Source organism: Neolamprologus multifasciatus, chromosome 8 (assembly GCF_963576455.1).
Source record: "Neolamprologus multifasciatus chromosome 8, fNeoMul1.2, whole genome shotgun sequence".
NCBI classification, from domain to species: Eukaryota; Metazoa; Chordata; class Actinopteri; order Cichliformes; family Cichlidae; genus Neolamprologus; species Neolamprologus multifasciatus.
The window spans coordinates 25,065,021-25,086,488 of record NC_140446.1 but is presented as its reverse complement, the minus strand read 5'-3'; the positions used below and the strand labels follow the sequence as shown (position 1 = coordinate 25,086,488).

Here is a 21,468-nt window from a genome sequence, read left to right as displayed (position 1 = left end):
ATCGCAGGCGAGCGTCTCATTGAAGCGAGTCCAAAATTTCCTGAGTCATGATGAGCTGGATCCAGATTCCGTAAACAGGAACAACACAGTCACAGGTGGAATTAAACACTTGGATTAACTTGTCAAAACTTTGCTTTGTCTAGTCATTTAGATTACATTATGCTTAAGTTCACTGCTTTCTTCTTCACCTAGTGACTCCTGCCTGGCCAGTTCTTGGATGACTTGGACTTTTTTTTCACTTGTGTCATTTTGTTGCTCAACAGAGTTTGCAGTCACGGTTGTCAATGGGAAATTCACGTGGGGCAAAGACGACGCTCCCGTTCTACACAAGTATGCTACGAAAGCCACACGTCGTATTTTTATATTCACCGTATTTGTTTTAGTAAAATGTTTGATTGTGTGCTTGCAGTATTAACGTGATGGTGCCCCAGGGCTCCCTGCTGGCTGTGGTGGGCCATGTTGGCTGTGGGAAGTCTTCCCTGATCTCAGCATTACTGGGTGACATGGAAAAAGTGGAGGGAGAGGTTTCTGTTCGGGTAGGAATTCCCCTAGTGTTTTTTGAATAACAGCAGGTGGTTTTGACTAGAGATGGCACGATACCACTTTTTTATGTCCGATACCGATATCATAAATTTGGATATCTGCCGATACCGATATGAATCCGATATAGTGTGTTTTTTAATCAATAAAACGTTTTTTTAATATCTTGCTGCATTTTGTATAAGTTTATACTCAAGTTTAAATAAATAACAACACTAAAGCTATTCTGTTATACCTGTATGTAAAAAATACAACAAAATATTTCATAGTTCAGCAACACTGATCAATCTAATAAACGTAAACCTGCTCCATCCTTCCTATTCTGGTATTTTAAAGAGTACTTAGCAGAAATATTAAGCAACCTAACTAATAGGGTTGCAAACTCCCAGCAAAAAAAAAAAATAGGGAACCACCCCCCACCCTCCACCTCATGATGCTTAATCGATGTAATCAAATTTAATTTGATGCAGGGGGAAAATGCACAGAAAGAAATTATTTTTCAAGAATAATTAAATAGATTCAACATCTTTCTTCAACAGAATTGCAGACTGCACAGATGGTATCTTCCCAAAGGAAAAAGTAGTATAGCTTACTAGGGTATATTAGACTTAACAGTTACTATATACAGTAATGGACTTCTATATATTTTACATCAGATTAAAACTTTGGGTGTAAGATTCAGATAATTATTAAATAATTAAAAGCTCGACATTTTAAATGAGAATACGAAAGAAAAGTATGTCTTTGTGCCCCCTTTTCCCTGTTCATGCCCTATCGGCCCCCCTGGCTAAACTTTGCTAGATCCGCCCCTGCACAGTTACCAGCCGTCAGCTACGTAGAAAAGGATCCTGGTCTAGAAAGTAATATTAAATAAATTCTAACAGCTTATCAAGCTTAATAGTGCTGCTGTTGTTCAGCCGCTGGTTTCTTCTTTCTGGTGAGAAGTGGGCCAAAAACAAACAAGAGAGACGGACTCGCGACAGAAAAGCCGATCAGCTGATCATTAAGCAGTTTCACGATTGAAGTAGCAGCAGGAGAGAGAGAGAGGCAGTCGCTCCATATATCTGTTGTTAAGCTTAAGGTGGGAATGCTTTACAAACATTCGGAGATGAACTTACACACTTGCTTTACTTCTCTCTGGGAAAACTTCCTCATAGATGAAATGCTGGTTTGCTAGCAAGGCTACAAATACACACAGCGGCTCTATCACGTGATGCACACTGCTGCGATGTGCTACGGTTATGAGCCGAGTTACGCCGTGTAGCAAGCTTTGTGAGGTGCTTTTTTGATATTTAATGGATCGAATTACATTTTTTATTTCTCGCCGATATCCGATCCAGTAATTTGGGTCAGTATCGGACCGATACCGATACGTAATATCGGATCGGTCCATCTCTAGTTTTGACCCAGTTATTGCAGTTTTCCTTCCTGTAAAGTTTCGCCATTTGATATTTTCGTGTGAACACTGGATCAGTTGGCCAGACGTAAAATGAAACGGCTCGTGTTTAATGATGGAACCATCAAATAGTTGTCATCAAATCTTTTTGCTCCTTTTGACGCAACTTTGAGATCTTACTTACTAAAAAACTCTGATAAACTCAGTAAACTCATTTTTAGATATTTGTCCTCCTCCTTATTTACTACAGCCAAGTGACAAACAAAACAAAACAGACAAAACAAGCATTTTCAATTTCCCAAATATCCCGGGCATAATGAACATTAATATCTGAACTTCAACAAATGTTTTTCATTTTATTGAATGTTGATATTTGCATAAACCTCCAGTTTATGTCTGAAATGTTGCGTGTAAACATCAACACAGATACTCAAGAATGAAAAAAACGACTGTAGCCATTGTGCCTAAAATTAATGACACTCTTTGATCTTTGTGGTTCAGTAACAGTAATGGTGGGAAAATGGACGGTCACCGTGATGACACCATGCAGCTGCTTTAAAACCAGACGTCACGCACGAGGAGTGGCTCTGACAAGTTGCTCTGTTTTAGATAAAGGACACAGAATATACTGCAGCCCATAAAGTCTTCACCTTTTTACCAAGATTACAAAGCAAATGAGCTGAGGGCCGCTCCCTAAAGGTTTCTCCATAAAAAGAACATTTTTGGAACCAAATGAGTTGCCCCGTGCTTTTCTTTGAAAATGATGCAGGTTTATGGGACTTGGCTTCAATTTTCTCATTTTTTAAACATTTTTGTTAATTAAAAACAGTCTACATAATACATTTAAGACCATTATTAACATAAACGTGTATTTAATGTATGGGTACATTCATTCTTTAAAATATTGCGTTCATAAGAGTTTGAAGAGTTTGACATTTTGGGAAAAAATGATTTGCTTTTTTACAGAGAGGAGAACTAGCAGTCTCTTAACTTAGCTTAACTTAGGGTCAATTCTGGAAGTAATAAGTAATAAAATATAAAATCCAGTTATAGAGCTTATAACTTAGTAATGATAATGGATTGGATTTATATAGCGCTTTTCAAGGCACCCAAAGCGCTTTACAATTCCACTATTTATTCACTCTCACATTCACACACTGGTGGAGGCAGCTACAGTTGTAGCCACAGCTGCCCTGGGGCAGACTGACAGAAGCGAGGCTGCCATATCGCGCGATCGGGCCCTCTGGCCAACACCCGTAGGCGGTAGGGTAAAGTGTCTTGCCCAAGGACACAACGACCAGGACAGATAGCCCGGGAATCGAACCGGCGACCTTCCGGTTACAGATACGCTTCCCGCCCGTAGCTCAGGGCGACGGAGCTCAGGGGGTTGTACTGTACTGTAAAGCTTAGTCTTGAGTAGAATATATGTGTATATTATTTTGCTTAACGTTACATTTCAAAAGGGCACATCAGTCCTATTGCAGTGGGAATCATCTCTAGAAAATGTGGCGTGGTTTATTCTGACAATAAAAGGTTTCCTATTTGAGGAAGTGAGAAGAACCTGGTTGTTTGTCTCTATCCTCAGGGGTCAGTGGCTTATGTACCTCAGCAGGCCTGGATACAGAACGCCACCCTGCGGGACAACATCCTGTTCGGGAACCCGTACAATGAGCAGAAATACAATTCTGTCCTGGAAGCGTGCGCCTTAACCCCAGACTTGCAGGTGCTGCCTGGAGGAGACATGACTGAGATAGGAGAGAAGGTACAGAAGCACAGGGAGCGAGTTTAGTCTCCTTGATTTTAATTTTTAATCTCTTTCTGCATCTGTTTTATTTATTTTCTCTCAGCACTTGTTGATGACTTTCATCAAAGATCTTTCCTGAATTTATTGGTTACTCGTTGCTAATGTAATCAGGCTTCCGATTCGAGGAACTCTGATATAAATTCAGCCTCGGCCTTTTTATTTGGTGTTTGTCCTGCAGGGCATCAATCTGTCTGGTGGTCAGAGACAGAGGGTGAGCCTGGCTCGAGCTCTGTACAGTGATGCTGATGTCTATCTGTTGGACGATCCGCTGTCCGCGGTGGACGCCCACGTGTCCAAACACATCTTTGACAACCTGATCGGCCCAGAAGGGGCTCTGAAGGGCAAGGTGAGGAGACTCTAAACCCAACTTCTGTCCTGGTTAGTTTATGATGTAAAGGTTCTCTGCAAACAACACAACCAGTAAATATGACACGAATCTTTGTTTTATTATGTTCAATTCAATTCAATTCAATTCAATTTTATTTATATAGCGCCAAATCACAACAAATGTCGCCTCAAGGCGCAATGTTGTGTATGTTGTAAATGAACTGCTACTTTCGGCTCAGTTTTACTGCTGAAGTCTACTACTACTAAGTGTCATTCACCCAGTCACACACACACAGCGTTTTATCTAATATTTGCATACACTCACACTCCGTTCAGTAACTTACACGCCGACACTTCCAACACATGGCCTGGAGGAGCTGGGCATCGATCCACCGGCCTTCTATTGGTGGACATCAGGTGGTTGTCTGGCTCTGTGCGACCGTTAGAGTCTGAACAGTTTCATGTACTTGTATTTATGTAGTACTTTCCTACTCTTCCTGACCACTCAAAGTGCTTTAGACCAGCGGTCTCCAACCTTTTTTGCGCCACAGACCGGTTTATGCCTGACAATATTTTCACGGCCTTTAAGGTGTCGTGGATAAATACAACAAAATAAAACTAGTACCGGTACCAAAAAAAAGAAGATTTATTCATAACACACGTGAAAAGACTCCGGAAAACCGAGTTAACGATAAAAACTATAACAAAATAACGCTCAAAACTGATAAAAACCCTGAAAACCATAAATTTCACACCTGAGCCTCAACTCTCGCGGCCCGGTACCAAACGACTCACGGACCGGTACCGGTCCGAGGCCCGGGGGTTGGGAACCGCTGCTTTAGACTACCATTATAAACTTCTGCAGTTCAGTGTGAAATGGACAGCCTCGCGGAGCTGTGATTTTATCAGAAGAGGAAGTTGTGTCTTATCTTTCTACTGGACAGGACGTTTTATGAGGTTTGATCACTTTCCAATCTGCTGATTTTTTTTATATTTATGACACCAGTTTGTAAAAAGAGTAACTTTGTGTGGCAGCGTTCTGCTGGAAGTAGTCATATTCAGACGTTACTGAACCTGACTAACAGCTGGCCTTCAGGTTTTCTTTATTTATATACTGTACACTGCAGTATCTAATATAGTATGTACAGTTGTATCTTTTTCTCCCTCATTAGTAAGATGCTACTCACTGTTCTCTGCCGGTTCATTAGTTTTTTGGGTTGTTTTTTTTTTTTTCCTTCTCTCTTTTGTTTGAACTATGAACCAAAAGTGCATTCAGCTAAACTGTAATGGCTGTAGCTTTTAAAAGTAGGAACAAGAACCTAAAAAGTACACAGCGGTTCAATATTTATTTTAAAAAATGAGGGGAAGGGTGTGGAGACCTCTGCCTTTTGGTGAAATTAAATGCAGGTGTTTCCTGTCAGGTGTGAGTGTGCGTCCGGTATTTATTTAAGAAACAGGGATGTATGAAAAGGAGAGTTGAAAGGAAATTATGAGTGCATGCACACATATCTCTGAGCTTCCCAGAAGATGAGTTGTTGTGATAATCTTCTGAGATTCAATCGTCACACATGGCTTTGTCACCTCAGTGCTTTCTAGGATTAAATTGCTAGAAGTTGAGAGAAGTTTATTTTTGGCCTCACCTGCTTCCCATCACCCAGATTCAGCAAATTCAGGATGTTTTTTTTTTTCTTCCCAAGAACCAAATCTCAAGAAAACCTGAGTCATGCAGCAAAACATATGTAACATAACAAAACATAACAAAACATACAAAACATACATAACATAACAAAACATACATAACATAACAAAACAAACATAACAAAACATACATAACAAAACATACAAAACATACATAACATAACAAAACATACATAACATAACAAAACATACATAACATAACAAAACATGCATAACATAACAAAACAAACATAACAAAACATACATAACATAACAAAACATACATAACATAACATAACAAAACAAACATAACAAAACATACATAACAAAACAAACATAACAAAACATACATAACAAAACAAACATAACAAAACATACATAACAAAACAAACATAACAAAACATACATAACAAAACAAACATAACAAAACATACATAACAAAACATACATAACAAAACAAAACATGCATAACAAAACATACAAAACATGCATAACAAAACAAAACATGCATAACAAAACATACATAACATAACAAAACATACATAACATAACAAAACAAACATAACAAAACATACATAACAAAACAAAACATGCATAACAAAACATACAAAACATAACAAAACAAACATAACAAAACATACATAACATAACAAAACAAACATAACAAAACAAAACAAAACATGCATAACAAAACATACATAACAAAACAAAACAAAACATGCATAACAAAACAAAACATACATAACAAAACAAAACATACAAAACAAAACAAAACATACATAACAAAACAAAACATACATAACAAAACATACAAAACATACATAACAAAACATACATAACAAAACATACATAACAAAACAAAACATGCATAACAAAACATACAAAACATACATAACAAAACAAAACATGCATAACAAAACATACAAAACATACATAACATACATAACATACATAACATAACAAAACATACATAACATAACAAAACATACTTAACTTGCAAGTCATTCTTCATCAGAACGGTCAAATACAAAAGAAATCGAATGTTTTGGAACAGCCAAGTCAAAGTCCTGACCTTGTAATAATAGAAATACCATGAAAGTGAATATTTGGAATCCAGCTTGCTCTAAAACTCCTCTAACCTAATGTGCAGGACAGATCGGCGGTTCCTGCAAATGTGGATTTCGAGGTATTGTTACACAAGGCTGCACGTGATCCCAAAATAAGCGCTTGGGATCACGTGCTTTTTTTCCCCTCCCAGATGGACAATATTAATTTGAATTTAATTTTAGTTTTATTTAGAAAGAGGGACAATACATATTAATGAACATAACAAATGTAAATATGCCAGATTATAGCCTTCCTCAATCCTCAATAATTAAATCACTAAGTCTAATATTTTCATTTTCGGCAGTTTAATTGGTCTTGTTCTACTTTTAGAACTTCACATCATGTTTCAGTTCATATTTAAACAGAAATACAAAAATGCTGTCAAACCCATCCTGCAAATGGTAATTGTCATACTGGTTTATTGCATGACAGAAGTCAAAGTTTCTTGTGTTTGACTCCAGACACGCATCCTGGTGACACATGGCATCAGCTTCCTACCTCAGGTGGATAATATAATGGTGATGGTGGATGGCCGGGTGTCAGAGATGGGCTCCTATCAGGATCTCCTCAAGCAGAACGGAGCATTCGCCGAGTTCCTCAGAAATTATGCCCTGGAGGATATTATGGAGGAGGACGAGGCCAGCGGTACAGCATTTCCTCCCCTTACATATCGCCTCACGTTGGTGCAGAACGGATTGATGGTTCAATAGCATCTCATGCTGGTTTTCTGCTCTCACAGATGAGATCATTGAAGATGATGAATTGTTCCCTGACGACGCCCTTAGCAACCACACAGACATGGTGGACAGTGAACCAATGATCAATGAAGCAAAAAGAAGTTTTATAAGGTAAATTGAAAAAAACTGGATATTTAAACTTGGATGAGATAAAACGGTTGTTGCATAATCTCCAAACTTTGTCTTTTTTTTATCAGGAATTTCTCAAGAATTATATGAGCTTTTTAAAACATTAAGCAAATTGAAAAATATGGAGTCATTTTGGACAAAATAGCAGTTGAATAAATGCATTATCGCCACCAGATATCCTGACTCTGTTCAGTAGCGTGAGCTCATTGCCCTGCGCCTCTTTTAACAGGCAGATGAGCATTATGTCCTCAGACGGAGAGAACCCCAGGTCCCGTTCAGTAAGGAGACATGGCTGCAGCCAGCGAAAACATTCAGAGACGCAAGACAAGAAGAAACCGCGCGAGATGGAGAAACTCATCCAGGCAGAAACAGCAGAAACCGGCCAGGTCGGTGCATCATCATCTTTTTAACCTGCAAATATATAATTAAAGTTCTCCACCTTTGATCTTCCGTCCCGCGACTGCTCAGCGTTCACTGCCACATAGCAACCTGGTATTCACTTGTTGGACCACATCGACCCCTGAATTATCTTTTGTTTTGATCCCAGGTGAAAGGAAAGGTGTACCTGGAGTACGTCAAGGCAGTCGGAATACTGCTGTCAGTGGTCATCTGCTTCCTGTACGGCTGTCAGAGCGCTGCCTCCATCGGAACAAACATCTGGCTCAGCGAGTGGACCAATGACGCCGTGACGAATAGCACCATGGAAAATGTTCAGATGAGGGTGGGGGTGTACGCGGCACTGGGGTTTGCACAAGGTAAGACACGCTGATGCTGAATGTTCATTTAAATGCATGTATTTTATGCGGAAATGCAAACAGCTGCCACGTCGGATTGTTGAACCTGAATGCCTACTTTATACTTCCACTTCCACCCTCACAGCTTTTTCTTTGTTTTACTGAAATAATCGGAACAGATTTTCTTTGCAGCCAGTTGAAATGCTTCTCTTTTGTACAGTAAACTCTGGAGAGATGCTGTGAGCCAAAGGAGAGTTAATCTGATTACAGCATCGTTAACTGGAATACACTGAGCATTGTTCTTCTTTTTTTTCTTTAACTGCGGCTACTTTCATGGTGAACTGCTCCCCTGACTACCTCACATTCAGGACAGAAGCTGCCCATGTCTATTTATAACAGCTGCTTTCTGATTCTACAGTGAAACTTTCCTCTCCCTAATCAATTTTTCTTCTGCTCCTGTGGTTTAACCTAATCCCAGGTATCCTGATCATGATTGCTTCCTTCACATTAGCCATGGGGAACATCGGTGCAGCCAAGAAGCTGCACTTTAACCTGCTCACCAACAAATTCCACACGCCCCAGTCTTTCTTTGACACCACCCCTATAGGACGCATCATCAACCGCTTCTCCAAGGACATCTACGTGATAGATGAGGCTCTGCCGTCCACTGTGCTCATGTTCCTGGGAACCTTCTTCGTTTCTCTCTCCACTATATTAGTTATTGTTTCCAGCACACCCATTTTTGCTGTTGTCATAGTACCCCTGGCTGTCATATACGTCTTTGTCCAGGTACTTGGGTCGGGGTCGGGTGGCAGTGTGGCTCACGTGCCAAATGTGTCCTCTCAGTTCTTCTTTTCCTTGAAAATGTGGGGCTCTTCCTCTTCCTCAAGTGGCATGCTGCTTGCATGTTTGCCGCAGCGAAATTTGTAACTTTCAGGTTTGGCTTGTTTCCTCCGTAGCCTGCAATGTTGTCCATGATGAGCACCTCCTGCTGTCATTTTTTCCTTTTCAGTTGTAAATTCACTTTGCTCTTTCTCCACAGCCAAAACACTTCCTGTCCTGCCTGCAGCTTGTTGCGATGCACATGCACACACACACCTCACAGATCACGCTCCTAAACACATTCACACATCACTTTATCGAACAAAATCAAAGTCAGTCAGTTTTTAGTGATCTATACCCCCCTCTAGTGGTGAAGCACTGTTAACACAACTAAATAAACTTTATTTTTATCAAAGGCCAGTGTGACCTCACCTTCTTAGGTGAAATGATAGCAGTATCTTACATTTCTCTGTTGAAGTTAATGAAATTTTTAATTATTTAGTCTTTTAAAATTTCCACATCTGGTAGTTTTCCATTAGATATTAAAAGTAAGCACCATGTGCACAAAAGGGAAGCATAAATGAAAGAATATGATGATAAAATGTCACTTATGAGGTGTATAAGTGGCACCGTTGAGGACTGATTCTGGGAAACCTGCACTGACACTGACAGTCGCTGTCTCACAGGCTGCTCATCCATTTAACGCAGGCGCTATTGTGTTGTCACACCTGACCCCCTCCCCTCCTGTCTCGCAGGTGCGCTGCTGTTGATTAACTGCCTGCTGTGCCGGGCCTACAGTATGCTGCAGGCAGCCAAGCTCACACACCGCAACTTACTTCAGGGGGTCCTGCGAGCTCCGCAGGGCTTCTTCGAGAGCACCCCTACTGGGCGGTTACTAAACCGCTTCAGCAAAGATGTGGATGCTATAGACTCCCAGATCCCAGACAATATTGACATATGGATGCGCACTTTCTGGTACACACTGAATGTGCTGCTCATATGCTGTGCCCTCACCCCAATGTTCCTCATAGTCATAGCTCCGTTAATGGTGTTCTATTGGTGGGTTCAGGTAAATAGGAAAAGAGTCTGCTAACTCATTAATATAACATGCATGTCTGCGAATGCTGTTGAGTGTGTGTGTGTGTGTGTGTGTGTGTGTGTGTGTGTGTGTGTGTGTGTGGTAGTAAACAGCTGCATGTGTTTGAGGCAGTGATCGTTGCTCGTCTAGTTTTAGTTGCTGTGTGGTTTGGTCTAGTCCAGTAGTCATAAACTGTTGTGGCCTTAGTCGCTCAGTGGCCAGTCTGTAGTGTAAGACTGTGTGAGCCGTAGTTATTTCAGTTGTTTTATGGGTTTAAAATGCAGCAAAACGTCAGTTAAACTGTTTTTTGCTGTAATCGACAAATGTGAACTGGATTACATTTAGTGCTGGGCAGTATGACCTGAAATATCTATCACACAAGTATTTGCACAGTAGATCATAATACCGCGGAAGCACTAGCTGGTAGTCGGGCCGTACGTGTGTCTTAGTGCAGTTGAACATAATCCACAAAGTCCGCTTGTAGTCGAAAAACAAACAGGCAAACATTTATTTCCACAGTTTTGAAATACAGTGATCCGTTTGAATGTTCCTGTACACTGCAAACACGGTAAGAAACTGTTTTTCTCCACTGCTACTTAAAGCCCCCGTTGCTCCACACTGCCCGTCGTGAAGGCCCCCCCCCCCCCCCCCCCCTGTGCACAGTTACCGTGTGTTAAAGGAACAGTACGTAAAAATTAAATAAGGCAAGAAAAAATACAATTTAACTGTAAATCTTACGCTAAACAAATTATAAAGTAAAAACTGAAATTCCCCATTATCTTACACTTATCCTTATCCAAAATGATTCAAATTATTAACAAATATACACTCTGTGCAATCTGAGTAAACTAAGAGATGATCAGACCTTTATCCTATACAGATCATGTTGTTGTTCTTGTTATAGTTACTGCATGAACACATCTGACCAATCACGTCACTGCATTTGGCACTCATATCTCAAAGCGCGCACCGGTACTGAATATAGACGTGGTAAAATAATAGTACTTTGCGAGAGACACAGCTGTATGTCGCTCCAAGTCAGTCAGCTCTGTGAAATGATTTCTGTGTCGTCAGATGCTGTCCCAACAATGTTCAAATAGCCCCACTGACATGCTGAGATGTGTATGAAAGCTTCAACTCTGCAATCAAACCATGAAATTCTTCCCGCCGCTGCCTTCTCACGCGAATCGGATAAAACCAGAATCTCAAGTTTCTTCCTTGTCTTCTTCACAAACATCAGGACCAGCTCGTTTCACGTCTACGTTATTTTTTTCAGTGAACTCGTTCGGTTCGGTGTGTGTATGTTACAAGTTCATATCTGAAAAATTCAGAATTTCGTGTCACTTTAATGGGCGTAATTCCTAAAATTCCTGTCAGTTCTGATTCAAGAATTGATATGATGCCACTTTTCGTTATTTTAGCAAGTCGAATAACAAAAAGTTTTCATGTTAGTGCTCCTGCATACGAGCTTGTGAGTGAAGCATCACATTTTTAAGTTATTCTTCTAAACTTTGTAGCCCAAAAAACACCTGTTAGCCCTGAGAAACGTCTCTGTGTATCAGATATAAAGGTATACAGCCCAGCACTCATTACAGTCGATCCACGGAGGCAGGGCTTCTCTTAGGGCAGAAATAATATTACTAACTGCAAATCAGATGTTGATAAAGAGCCGTGCATGTTTTTCCTGCTTTTAACGTCGTTCAGTGTGTCAAAAAGAAACGTATCTGTTCCTCTGCGAGGTTTCGCAAAACATTTTTGGGCCTTTGCGCTTTAAATTAACTGTCATTGTTGGCCTCATACAGATATATCTGTATCATCATATATGTTGTCCCATATACACCACAAAAAAATACAATTGGGGTAATTTTGGCTAAAATGCTGTCAGGGTATTTCAATAGATGTGTTGGCCCCAGCCTTGAAGGATCCAGTATAATTTGGTTCTAGTTTGGGAGCTCGTATTACTTATTAAAAAGCTCATGCATAAACTACATTTCTTTATTTACATCCTGTTTTTTAAACAATCACATGCATAAAAGATGAGTAACTTCACCGTGGACAGGGCAAACATTTCTGCCGTGAGAGCAGCCCTTTCTAATCTGTTTAGTGGTGTTGGTGGTATCTCTATAGAGTGTTCAGCACTTCTGTGTTAATATACGTTTTAATAAATGCTACAAGATATAATCAACACTAACATTCACAAAATAAATTTCTGCTGATTACGTCGTCAGTTTTAAAGCCTCATAGAAAAGGTGGTTGAAGAAGGTATTTTAAATGCAGTTTTACATGTTAGCTTTTTGTCTCAGTGCTCAAGCAACACTTCGTTGCCTATATGCAGTTAAAGGGCAAACTAACAATTTTAACACATGGTGTCCTTTTTGCTTTTCTGGTATCAGGGTTATCTCGGCTTTTTATTGCATATCACAGGTTTATCTAACTCATCGGATGAAATTGTGCAGTGTCAGCCTTTGGGCTTTCAGTTAAGTGTGCAGGCATTTAGTTAAAGGCTCAAACAGCTGTTCAATAACTAGGTGACTAGAATATGAATGAGTATGAATCTCTTTTTGTCAGGTGCCAACTCACTACAGGTTTTTCTTATAGGATTTTGAAAGGCTTTAGGACAGGGGCGAGCAACTCCAGGCCTCAAGGATCCTGCAGGTTTTAGATCTCACCCTGGGTCAAAACACCTGAATCAAATGATTAGTTCGTTACCAGGCCTCTGGAGAAGTTCAAGACATGTTGGCTGTATCCTAATTCAGGGTCTGCAGCCTTAAAGTACGCAGTCTCAACGATCCTCAAGGGCCGCGTACTTAAAGACCGCTAAGGCCGGAAGTGCGAGGCTTGTGAAATGGGACGGTCTAGCCTCCGTTGCGCTGCCCAGGTTGCCTAGTAACCATGATACTAACAGCTAGAAACGGTTCATACAGCTTTGTTTGACAGAAATGAAGGAGAAAATATTTTGTTCATTTGTTTGTTTGTTTCTACATGAGCTTTGATCATTCTCTGTAAGATTAAGCTCAGCTATTGAACGGCGTATATTTTAAAGTAAAGGCTTTAAAACCAAGTTAGTACAAACGTCATTAATGTCACATAACTTTGCCGACATGTGGCCAACAGTAATGTTTTAATGTTCTTCGTTATTAAACATTTGCACATAAATAAGTGACATAATATTCAGTACTTACTTAAAGTTTACTCTTCGGCCGCCCCTCATCAACCGTTTTTTTTTCCGGCAAAATTATCCACACCCACCGCCGCGCTATGCATTCTGGGATATGTTGGGCCACGAAGTCTACACCACCACGTCCTTAAAATTCAGGGAAATGAAGGACGCATTTGAGGGCCGCATTTCGAGCAGCCTTTGAATTGGGACAGCCTTCGTCGCGTCGCTGTGACGTAATCGGCTTTAAAATGCGGCCTTTAAGGCTGCAGACCCTGAATTGGGATACAGCCATTGAGGAGGTCATTTAGCCATTTAAATCAGCTGTGTTGGATCAAGGACACATCTTAAACCTGCAGGACACCGGCCCTCGAGGCCTGGAATTGCCCACCCCTAATTCAGGATAGTACAGTTAGGTCTGGAGGTAACTGGGAAGTGACACAATTTTCACAATTTAAGCTCTCTGATGCCACAGAAGATGTTGTAGATGAAGAAAGTTGTCTGTTAAACTTCAATGCTTGGCTGAATCTGAATGAGCCCAGCAATGTGAGACCGTGTTTACGTAACAGCCTGTCGGCAGAAAATGTAACTGCATATTATCCACAGAAGATTGTAAATGTTAGTGTTAATTTCCAGAGTAATCAGACCCAACAGAAGCATGTAGATGGAGAATAACATGCGATTCTGCCAGTGCAACAAAAACGTGAGACATTTCAAGGACAATTCAATTCAATCCAATTCAATTTTATTCATACACAAATCGCAGCAACAGTCGTGTTGAGGCGCTAGATCCTACAATAATACATTCAGAGAAAAACCCAACAATCATATGACCCCCTATGAGCACTTTGGCGACAGGGGGAAGGAAAAACTCCCTTTTAACAGGAAGAAACCTCCAGAAACCTCAGGGAGGGGCGGGGCCATCTGCGGTGACCGGTTGGCTCCAACTCAACCTGTGATTTAAACCAGTGCCCAATTCTTTTTAATGTTGAGACTGATCGCTGGTTTGCACCTTGTGGTGAACCCTCTATATTTACTCTTGTGGCATCTCAAGTCACCATAGGTGTGGATAATGATTTACGGACATCCTAAAGAGTGTTATCTACGTTTTTTTTTGTTTTTGTTTTTTTTACCATGGAACGAATCCTGTGATCATTCATCCATTAGTTTTGTTTTCTGCAGATGTTTGCAGATGTCTTTTTTTTTTATCTTAGTAAGTACACATTAACTCTTTTAGAATGAACTAAAATGTTTACTAAGCCATTAATCTTCCTACAGTCCATTGTAGTCAAAGGGAAGCCTGATTAACCTAAAGTGGGCTCATTTAGCCACATGTTGTGCCATGACCACATCAGGTATATACGTCTCATATTCTAACCTTTTCCTGTGTAACTAATAAAAATATCTATAACATAGGTTAATTATCAAGTCATATTTCACATCATGAACATATAAAACTGTCTATACGATTTATTTATTTTTGAATAAATAAAATTGCATCTTTCATTTCAAATGTGGCATAAAGGGCAAAAATGATAAAAGTTGCGTCACTGCCCAAACATTTTCTTACCCAACTATCAGTTTGTCTTCAAGGGAATATTCTGTGTCCTCACTACGTGATACTAACTGCACACTCACACAACTAATATCAGCTTAACAGTAACACTAAATGTTGTTCCTGCAGCTTTGTCATGGCATCCACTTTGCATCGCTTGTCTCTCGTCTTTAATCTCACTGTGCTCAGAAACTACCAAATACTCAGAAAAGCAGAACTATCGCTTCAAGCATCTAACACTTTCCGAAATATTACGGCTGTTTGTGTATAAATTTGATTTGGCTGCAGATACAGTATATGTGTAATGAAAAACAAAACACCTGCAGATAAAAATCACCTGTTCTGTCAGCTTTGTGGATTTTATCAGTGAATCTTGTTATTTGCATTAGTTTAATATTATTATCAATGCTTAAAAGCTCAGGGTCAAATATCTGCAGTTGCTTTGTTAACATAGGCTTTCTTCATTACTCTGTGTGGGTGTGCGTGTGTATGCGTGTGAGCCTGTATTTGCATCATATTTAAACATATCTAAGCACATGGAAAGCCTTGTTGTGTTTTAACATTGTCTGTTTTTCTCCCCCTCAATGCTTGTAGAGATTTTACGTTGCCACGTCTCGGCAGCTAAAGCGTCTGGAGTCGGTCAGCCGCTCTCCCATATACTCCCATTTCTCTGAGACCATCACTGGCTGTAGTGTAATCCGAGCATATGGCAGGCACTCTGCCTTTGTTCTGATGAGTGATATCAAAGTGGATGAGAACCAAAAGAGTTACTACCCTGGTATAGTGTCAAACAGGCAAGTATCCTGCTCCAGCAGAGAAGCAGCTGTGTTCCAGTCTTGAGTTCTTGTGTCGCTCTGTGCACAGCCACTGCATGTAAAGATTCTGCGTCTCTGTTTGACTGATTCTTTCTGCTTTGAATTTTGTTTCAAATTGTCACAATTATGGCTGCACATAATCTGTTACTTATGGAGCCCCTAAAGTTCTATAAGGTGGGTTTTTTAAAAATCTCATTGTCTCGTGTGCACAAATGGCAAATATCTAGTGTTTATAACTATAGGAAGGTAAGGAGTACTCATGCTCAAAGACATCTTCTCTTCTATTCAGCCTTAAGTTTGAGTGACAAGATGAGAAAATCAATGCTGCTCGTGTCTGTAGGTTTATTATGGTTAACTACAATGACTGTTTAAACTCAAAGTGCACAGTGAAATTTTGTTAGCTTCTAACAAAGCTCAGCAAATCGTTTGCACCTGTGTGCAGCTTTTATGATAAGCTAAGCTAACTGGATGTAACATAGGTAATATTCAACTCAATTCAATTTTATTTATATAGCGCCAAATCAGCAACAATCACCTCAAGGTGCTTTATATTGTAAGGTAGACCCTACAATAATAGATACAGAGAAAAACCCTATGAGCAAGCACTTTGGCGACAGTGGGAAGGAAAAACTCCCTTTTAACAGGAAGAAACCTCCGGCAGAACCAGGCTCAGGGAGGGGCGGGGCCATCTGTTGGGGTGAGAGAAGGAAGACGGGATAAAATACCTGCTGTGGAAGAGAACCAGAGATTAATAACAAGTATTATTCAATGCAGAGAGGTCTATTAACACATAGTGAGAAAGGTCAATATCAAAGTTCTCACCTGATCCTTTAAAAAAAAAAAGCAGATTTTCTAACATCTGTCCATCTTATTGGAAAGATGGTGTTAATGTGAAACACTGTCTGAGTGCAAAGAGTGAAAAGCACAAAAGGAATTCACACACTGTCTATACACACATAAGAAAATATACTGTGGTTACTATAGTGTTGCTCCACAATAAAGAATATTTCTAAAACTTTCTAAAACTGCCCCTTGTATCCCAGTAATGAGTATAAGTCATTATTGTCGTAACACGAGGTGCTGAATTATCCCGTGTTTTAGTTTCTCAGGTGTTCTTAAGGTCAACTGCATCTGCTGTTTTACAGGTGGCTCGGAGTGCGAATCGAGTTCATTGGAAACTGCATTGTGTTGTTTGCTGGCCTGTTTGCGGTGACAGGAAAGGACAGTCTTAGTCCCGGCCTCGTGGGTCTGTCGGTGTCTTATGCTCTACAGGTACTACTACAGCTATTGCAAGAATATGATCTAGATATCTCATTTAACCAGTAATAATGTCACTTTATAGCATTTTTTTAATATTTATAATGCTTTCTCAGTAAAGCTGAAGTCACTGGTATTTTTACCATGGATCAAATCAGTGTTTTATCCTCTTTTAGCCTATTGTTTGCTTGAAATATAGAGCGCTACAAGTGTTCTCAGTATTGCCTCTTATCACTTTATCAGTTACTTTTAACTTTATGAAAACTCATGTTTGTTGTTTAGCAAAGCATCTTAATTTATTTCAACCCCTATTACTTCATAATTAGTTTCTATTCAATTCAATTCAATTTTATTTATATAGCGCCAAATCACAACAAAAGTCGCCTCAAGGCGCTTCATAGATACAGAGAAAAACCCAACAATCATATGACCCCCTATGAGCAAGCACTCTGGCGACAGTGGGAAGGAAAAACTCCCTTTTAACAGGAAGAAACCTCCGGCAGAACCAGGCTCAGTGAGGGGCGGGGCCATCTGCGGCGACCAGTTGGGGTGAGAGAAGGAAAACAGGATAAAGACATGCTGTGGAAGAGAGACAGAGGTTAATAACAGATATGATTCAATGCAGAGAGGTCTATTAATACATAGTGAGTGAGAAAGGTGACTGGAAAGGAAGCATTTATCCTTTTAAATATTGTATCATCTGTGCCTCACAGTTACTACTCTTCTGATCCATAATTTGCTTGAGAAATTTCAGTGTTTACAGACTGTTGTTTAGAAGAGGGGGTGTTGCACAGTGGTAAACATGGATCTGTCTGTATTTTTGAGATATGTTGCTGTCATCAAATTAAGAATGAGCTTCATTTAATGGCAGATTTTCTCACTTAAAGCAGATCATTGCTTTCTGAATGTATCTGCATTTTACTCTGTATCACAGTTTTATTGGATGGGGTTGTTAAGTAACATCATTTATTCTTTTGCTCAGTTTTAGCTAATAAACCTTACTTTACTTGCATGCTAACGCTTTCCTTGAACTTCACCGAATATTACACAGCTTTAATTGAATGAAGATGTCTTCATATTGTAAGTTCAGCTCTTTAGTATCTAGTTGAGCTGCTTCACGTTCATGTGAAGGGCCTACTTGTTTTCTGCTCAATTTAAAACTTTTTCCTTTTCATTTTGTCTTAATGTCTTTTATGTAAGTCATTTTTATTTACAATGCTCTGGAAGTTGTTTTGCTTTGCCTTACTTTGCTGTAGTGGACACACAGTATCCCTTATTGTAAATTTCTGGAGTGTTTCATAATCATTGTTTCAATAGGTGACCATGTCTTTGAACTGGATGGTGCGGATGACTTCAGAACTGGAGAACAACATAGTAGCAGTGGAGAGAGTGAAGGAGTACTCTGAGACCAAGACAGAGGTATGTCATGAATATTTCCCTTTAAGCACATTTCTAATACTCTGTGAAGATGGGACTGTTCATGTGTTTGCTTTTAAAGTGGTCTTGGCTTTGTGCTACGGTTAAAATGTAGGAATTTAGCCACGTAAAAAAAACAAAAACCTGCCTTGTTGCTCAACTCTGCAACACAAGACCTATAAACTGTAACTAGTTCCAGAAATGTTAGCTTACCTGCTGCCAACAAGGGCCCCTCTGTTGCAGAGAAACAGGGCACTTATACTGTACAGAGTGTACTTTTTCAGTAGCCATCACAGAAAGTGCCCCTTCTGTGCATTAGTTGGTGTAGCTGTTATTGAAAGCCTCTGTTTGAAGCATCCGGTGCATCCCAGAGGTGAAATAAATATTTGGCAGCTCCGAGCGGCTGTGCAAAGAAGTACAGCTCTCTGACTTCTTAGCCTGATAAACAAATCCGTTCTGGTCCAAGCCAAAGAGGCTAATGAGTTGCTCAGAAAGTTTTCCTACCATGAAGAGCTGTGTTTGTGTTTACAGGCCCCCTGGGAGGTGGAGGACAAGAAGCCCCCACCTGAATGGCCCATGCAGGGGAACGTGGAGTTCAACGACTACAGCGTTCGGTACCGAGAGGGACTGGACCTCGTTCTGAAGGACATCACGCTAAAAGTCAAGGGAGGAGAGAAGGTGTGGGGAGGATATGCCGAGATGATTTATTTATCAGTGCAGAATAATGGCTCAGTGGGGTGTTCAACACAACTCCGTGTGTTTCTGCGCAGATCGGTATCGTAGGTCGTACGGGGGCCGGCAAGTCTTCGATGACGCTCTGCCTCTTCAGATTGCTGGAAGCTGCGGGAGGCGAGATCACCATTGACAACGTGAAGATATCAGAGATAGGCCTGCACGACCTGCGGTCTAAACTCACCATCATTCCACAGGTACGACTGTCAAATTCTGCCTCAATGAAGCACCTGTTTGTTTGAAAAGGATTATATGTCAGTATTTGTGCGAATAATCTTAATTTTTCAATGAAATATGTACAGTTTAGATCTCATACATCAACAGGAAAAAACTAAACTAAATGATTCACAGTAGTAGTATAAAAAGCATCCATTTACTTCTACCACTTATTAGGGTCTGGTATAACTCAAGAAACAAATCTTTTAAGCCAATGCGGACATAGCACAGTTAATATTATTCACTGTGATATCTGCTACTGCTGTCTCAAGCTCTATATTCTGCTATCTCTAGTCGGGAAACATCTGAAATCACCAGTCAAACAACCCCCTGTGAGCAGCCACTTGGCAACAGTGGGAAGGAAAAGCTCCCTTTTAACAGGAAGAACCAGTTATTGTAAAAATTGTTCAAAGATTATGTGAAAACAGCTTGAGTCACATAAACGGGGTTATATAGATTTTTGTTATGTTGACTGAGGCTCTGGAGACTGCTAATTCTTAATTTAGTTGCTGATCTGTCTGCTGTAAACTAAAGCTAGTGCTTTGCACCTTACCAGTGATACCCACCACCAGTGTTGGTCAAGTTACTTGAAAAAAGTAATCAGTAACTAATTACTGATTACTTCCCCAAAAAGTAATCCCGTTACTTTACTGATTACTTATTTTCAAGAGTAATTAATTACTTAGTTACTTAGTTACTTTTTAAAAACACGATTCACAAACTGAATAGGTGATAAAGCGATAGATCTTTCAGCCCAATTCTACTATTTCTGCATAATCCATCATACAAAATGTAATCAAATGGAAAAGTATCTTTTTTTTAAACTTGTTTTATTAGTTTTAATCTTTTAACTTTATGCATCAAGCAAAAATTTAATTATATGCAACATTCTCTGACTGGAAGAAATTTGTTTAATATTTAAACCTATTTTCTGCACATTCCAGCACATAAAATATTTTTTTTGTGTTTACACTCAGTCTTTCAAATAGATGCAAGTAAAACACAGCAGAAAATAAATAAAGTCAAAGACTAGCGGTCCTGTTGCTCTATTTTCACCTGTAAAGCAGGAGTGGGGTAGGCGGAGGTTTACCCTGGTGCAGGTGTGCCGCAGTGGTGAGTGGAAGAATCCGCAAGTTTCTCTGTGAGTTTCCCATTACGTCGTAGCTACTCTGTGCTTGCTTGGAAGTTTAGGGGTTTTTTTTCGCTGTAAAAAGAAGTTTTCTTCCCACGCACAACGGACACTAATTTTTTTGTCACTTTTTATGGAATCAAACTCAAAGTAAGGTCAGTACTTCCACGCTTTAAACGCTGCACGCTCATACTCTCTCCCACACTCGATATATGATCCATTGTTGATCTGCACACAGCTGTTGTCACGAACGTTGCACTCGCTTACGTCACTGTCATGAGACATTCTCGCAAAAAAATCACGGTTTTAGTAACGCAGTAACGCAGCGTTCCTACGGGAAAGTAACGGTAATCTAATTACTGTTTTTGCAATAGTAATCCCTTACTTTACTCGTTATTTGAAAAAAGTAATCGGATTACAGTAACGCGTTACTGCCCATCTCTGCCCACCACCACCCTGCACCCACCCAAGTTCACCCTGCTATCTGTAGCATCGAATAATATCAGAGTGAGAGCCCAGCTGAATGTCCATCTGTCGGTTTTCCTTCCCATCCAGGGTTGTGGTAGCTTCTTCCTGCTCACCTGTGTTTCTGTGTTTGCCTCAGGAGCCTGTGCTGTTCTCTGGGACACTGAGGATGAACCTGGACCCTTTTGAGAAGTACAGCGAGGAAGAGGTGTGGAAAGCCCTGGAACATTCTCACCTCCACAAGTTTGTCAGTAACCAGGCAGCAAAACTGGACCTTGAATGTTCAGAGGGAGGAGAGAACCTCAGGTACGTTCAAAGACAAAGAAGCACGGTGAACAAGGCTTGTCTGTAAACGCTGTTTCACTTACTGGATTT

At 40.1% G+C, this 21,468-nt stretch overlaps 1 protein-coding gene and 1 long non-coding RNA gene across 6 annotated transcripts in view; one reads left to right on the top strand and one right to left on the bottom strand.

Annotated features, from left to right (window-relative positions):
- The window catches only part of abcc3 (ATP-binding cassette, sub-family C (CFTR/MRP), member 3), a 72,507-nt gene that overhangs the window by 49,426 nt on the left and 1,613 nt on the right, over positions 1-21,468 (top strand). For 2 of the 5 annotated variants that reach the window (XM_085170011.1, XM_085170013.1), the window contains 16 exons: positions 8-95; positions 264-330; positions 410-536; positions 3,522-3,698; positions 3,919-4,086; positions 7,313-7,496; positions 7,591-7,699; positions 7,947-8,103; positions 8,265-8,472; positions 8,930-9,240; positions 15,658-15,857; positions 17,024-17,150; positions 18,453-18,554; positions 19,083-19,229; positions 19,322-19,480; positions 21,233-21,399. In XM_085170011.1, the coding sequence (XP_085026137.1) occupies positions 8-95; positions 264-330; positions 410-536; positions 3,522-3,698; positions 3,919-4,086; positions 7,313-7,496; positions 7,591-7,699; positions 7,947-8,103; positions 8,265-8,472; positions 8,930-9,240; positions 15,658-15,857; positions 17,024-17,150; positions 18,453-18,554; positions 19,083-19,229; positions 19,322-19,480; positions 21,233-21,399 (2,498 nt within the window). Of the gene's footprint in view, positions 1-7; positions 96-263; positions 331-409; positions 537-3,521; positions 3,699-3,918; positions 4,087-7,312; positions 7,497-7,590; positions 7,700-7,946; positions 8,104-8,264; positions 8,473-8,929; positions 9,241-10,028; positions 10,343-15,657; positions 15,858-17,023; positions 17,151-18,452; positions 18,555-19,082; positions 19,230-19,321; positions 19,481-21,232; positions 21,400-21,468 lie in introns of all 5 variants that reach the window. The other 3 variants (XM_085170010.1, XM_085170012.1, XM_085170014.1) reach the window with 2 other exon arrangements.
- LOC146513191 (uncharacterized) lies at positions 16,716-21,322 on the bottom strand. The gene is made up of 2 exons (XR_014875678.1): positions 21,210-21,322; positions 16,716-19,513 (listed from the first exon to the last, which is right to left on the bottom strand). It is a non-coding gene; the product is annotated as an uncharacterized LOC146513191 (long non-coding RNA).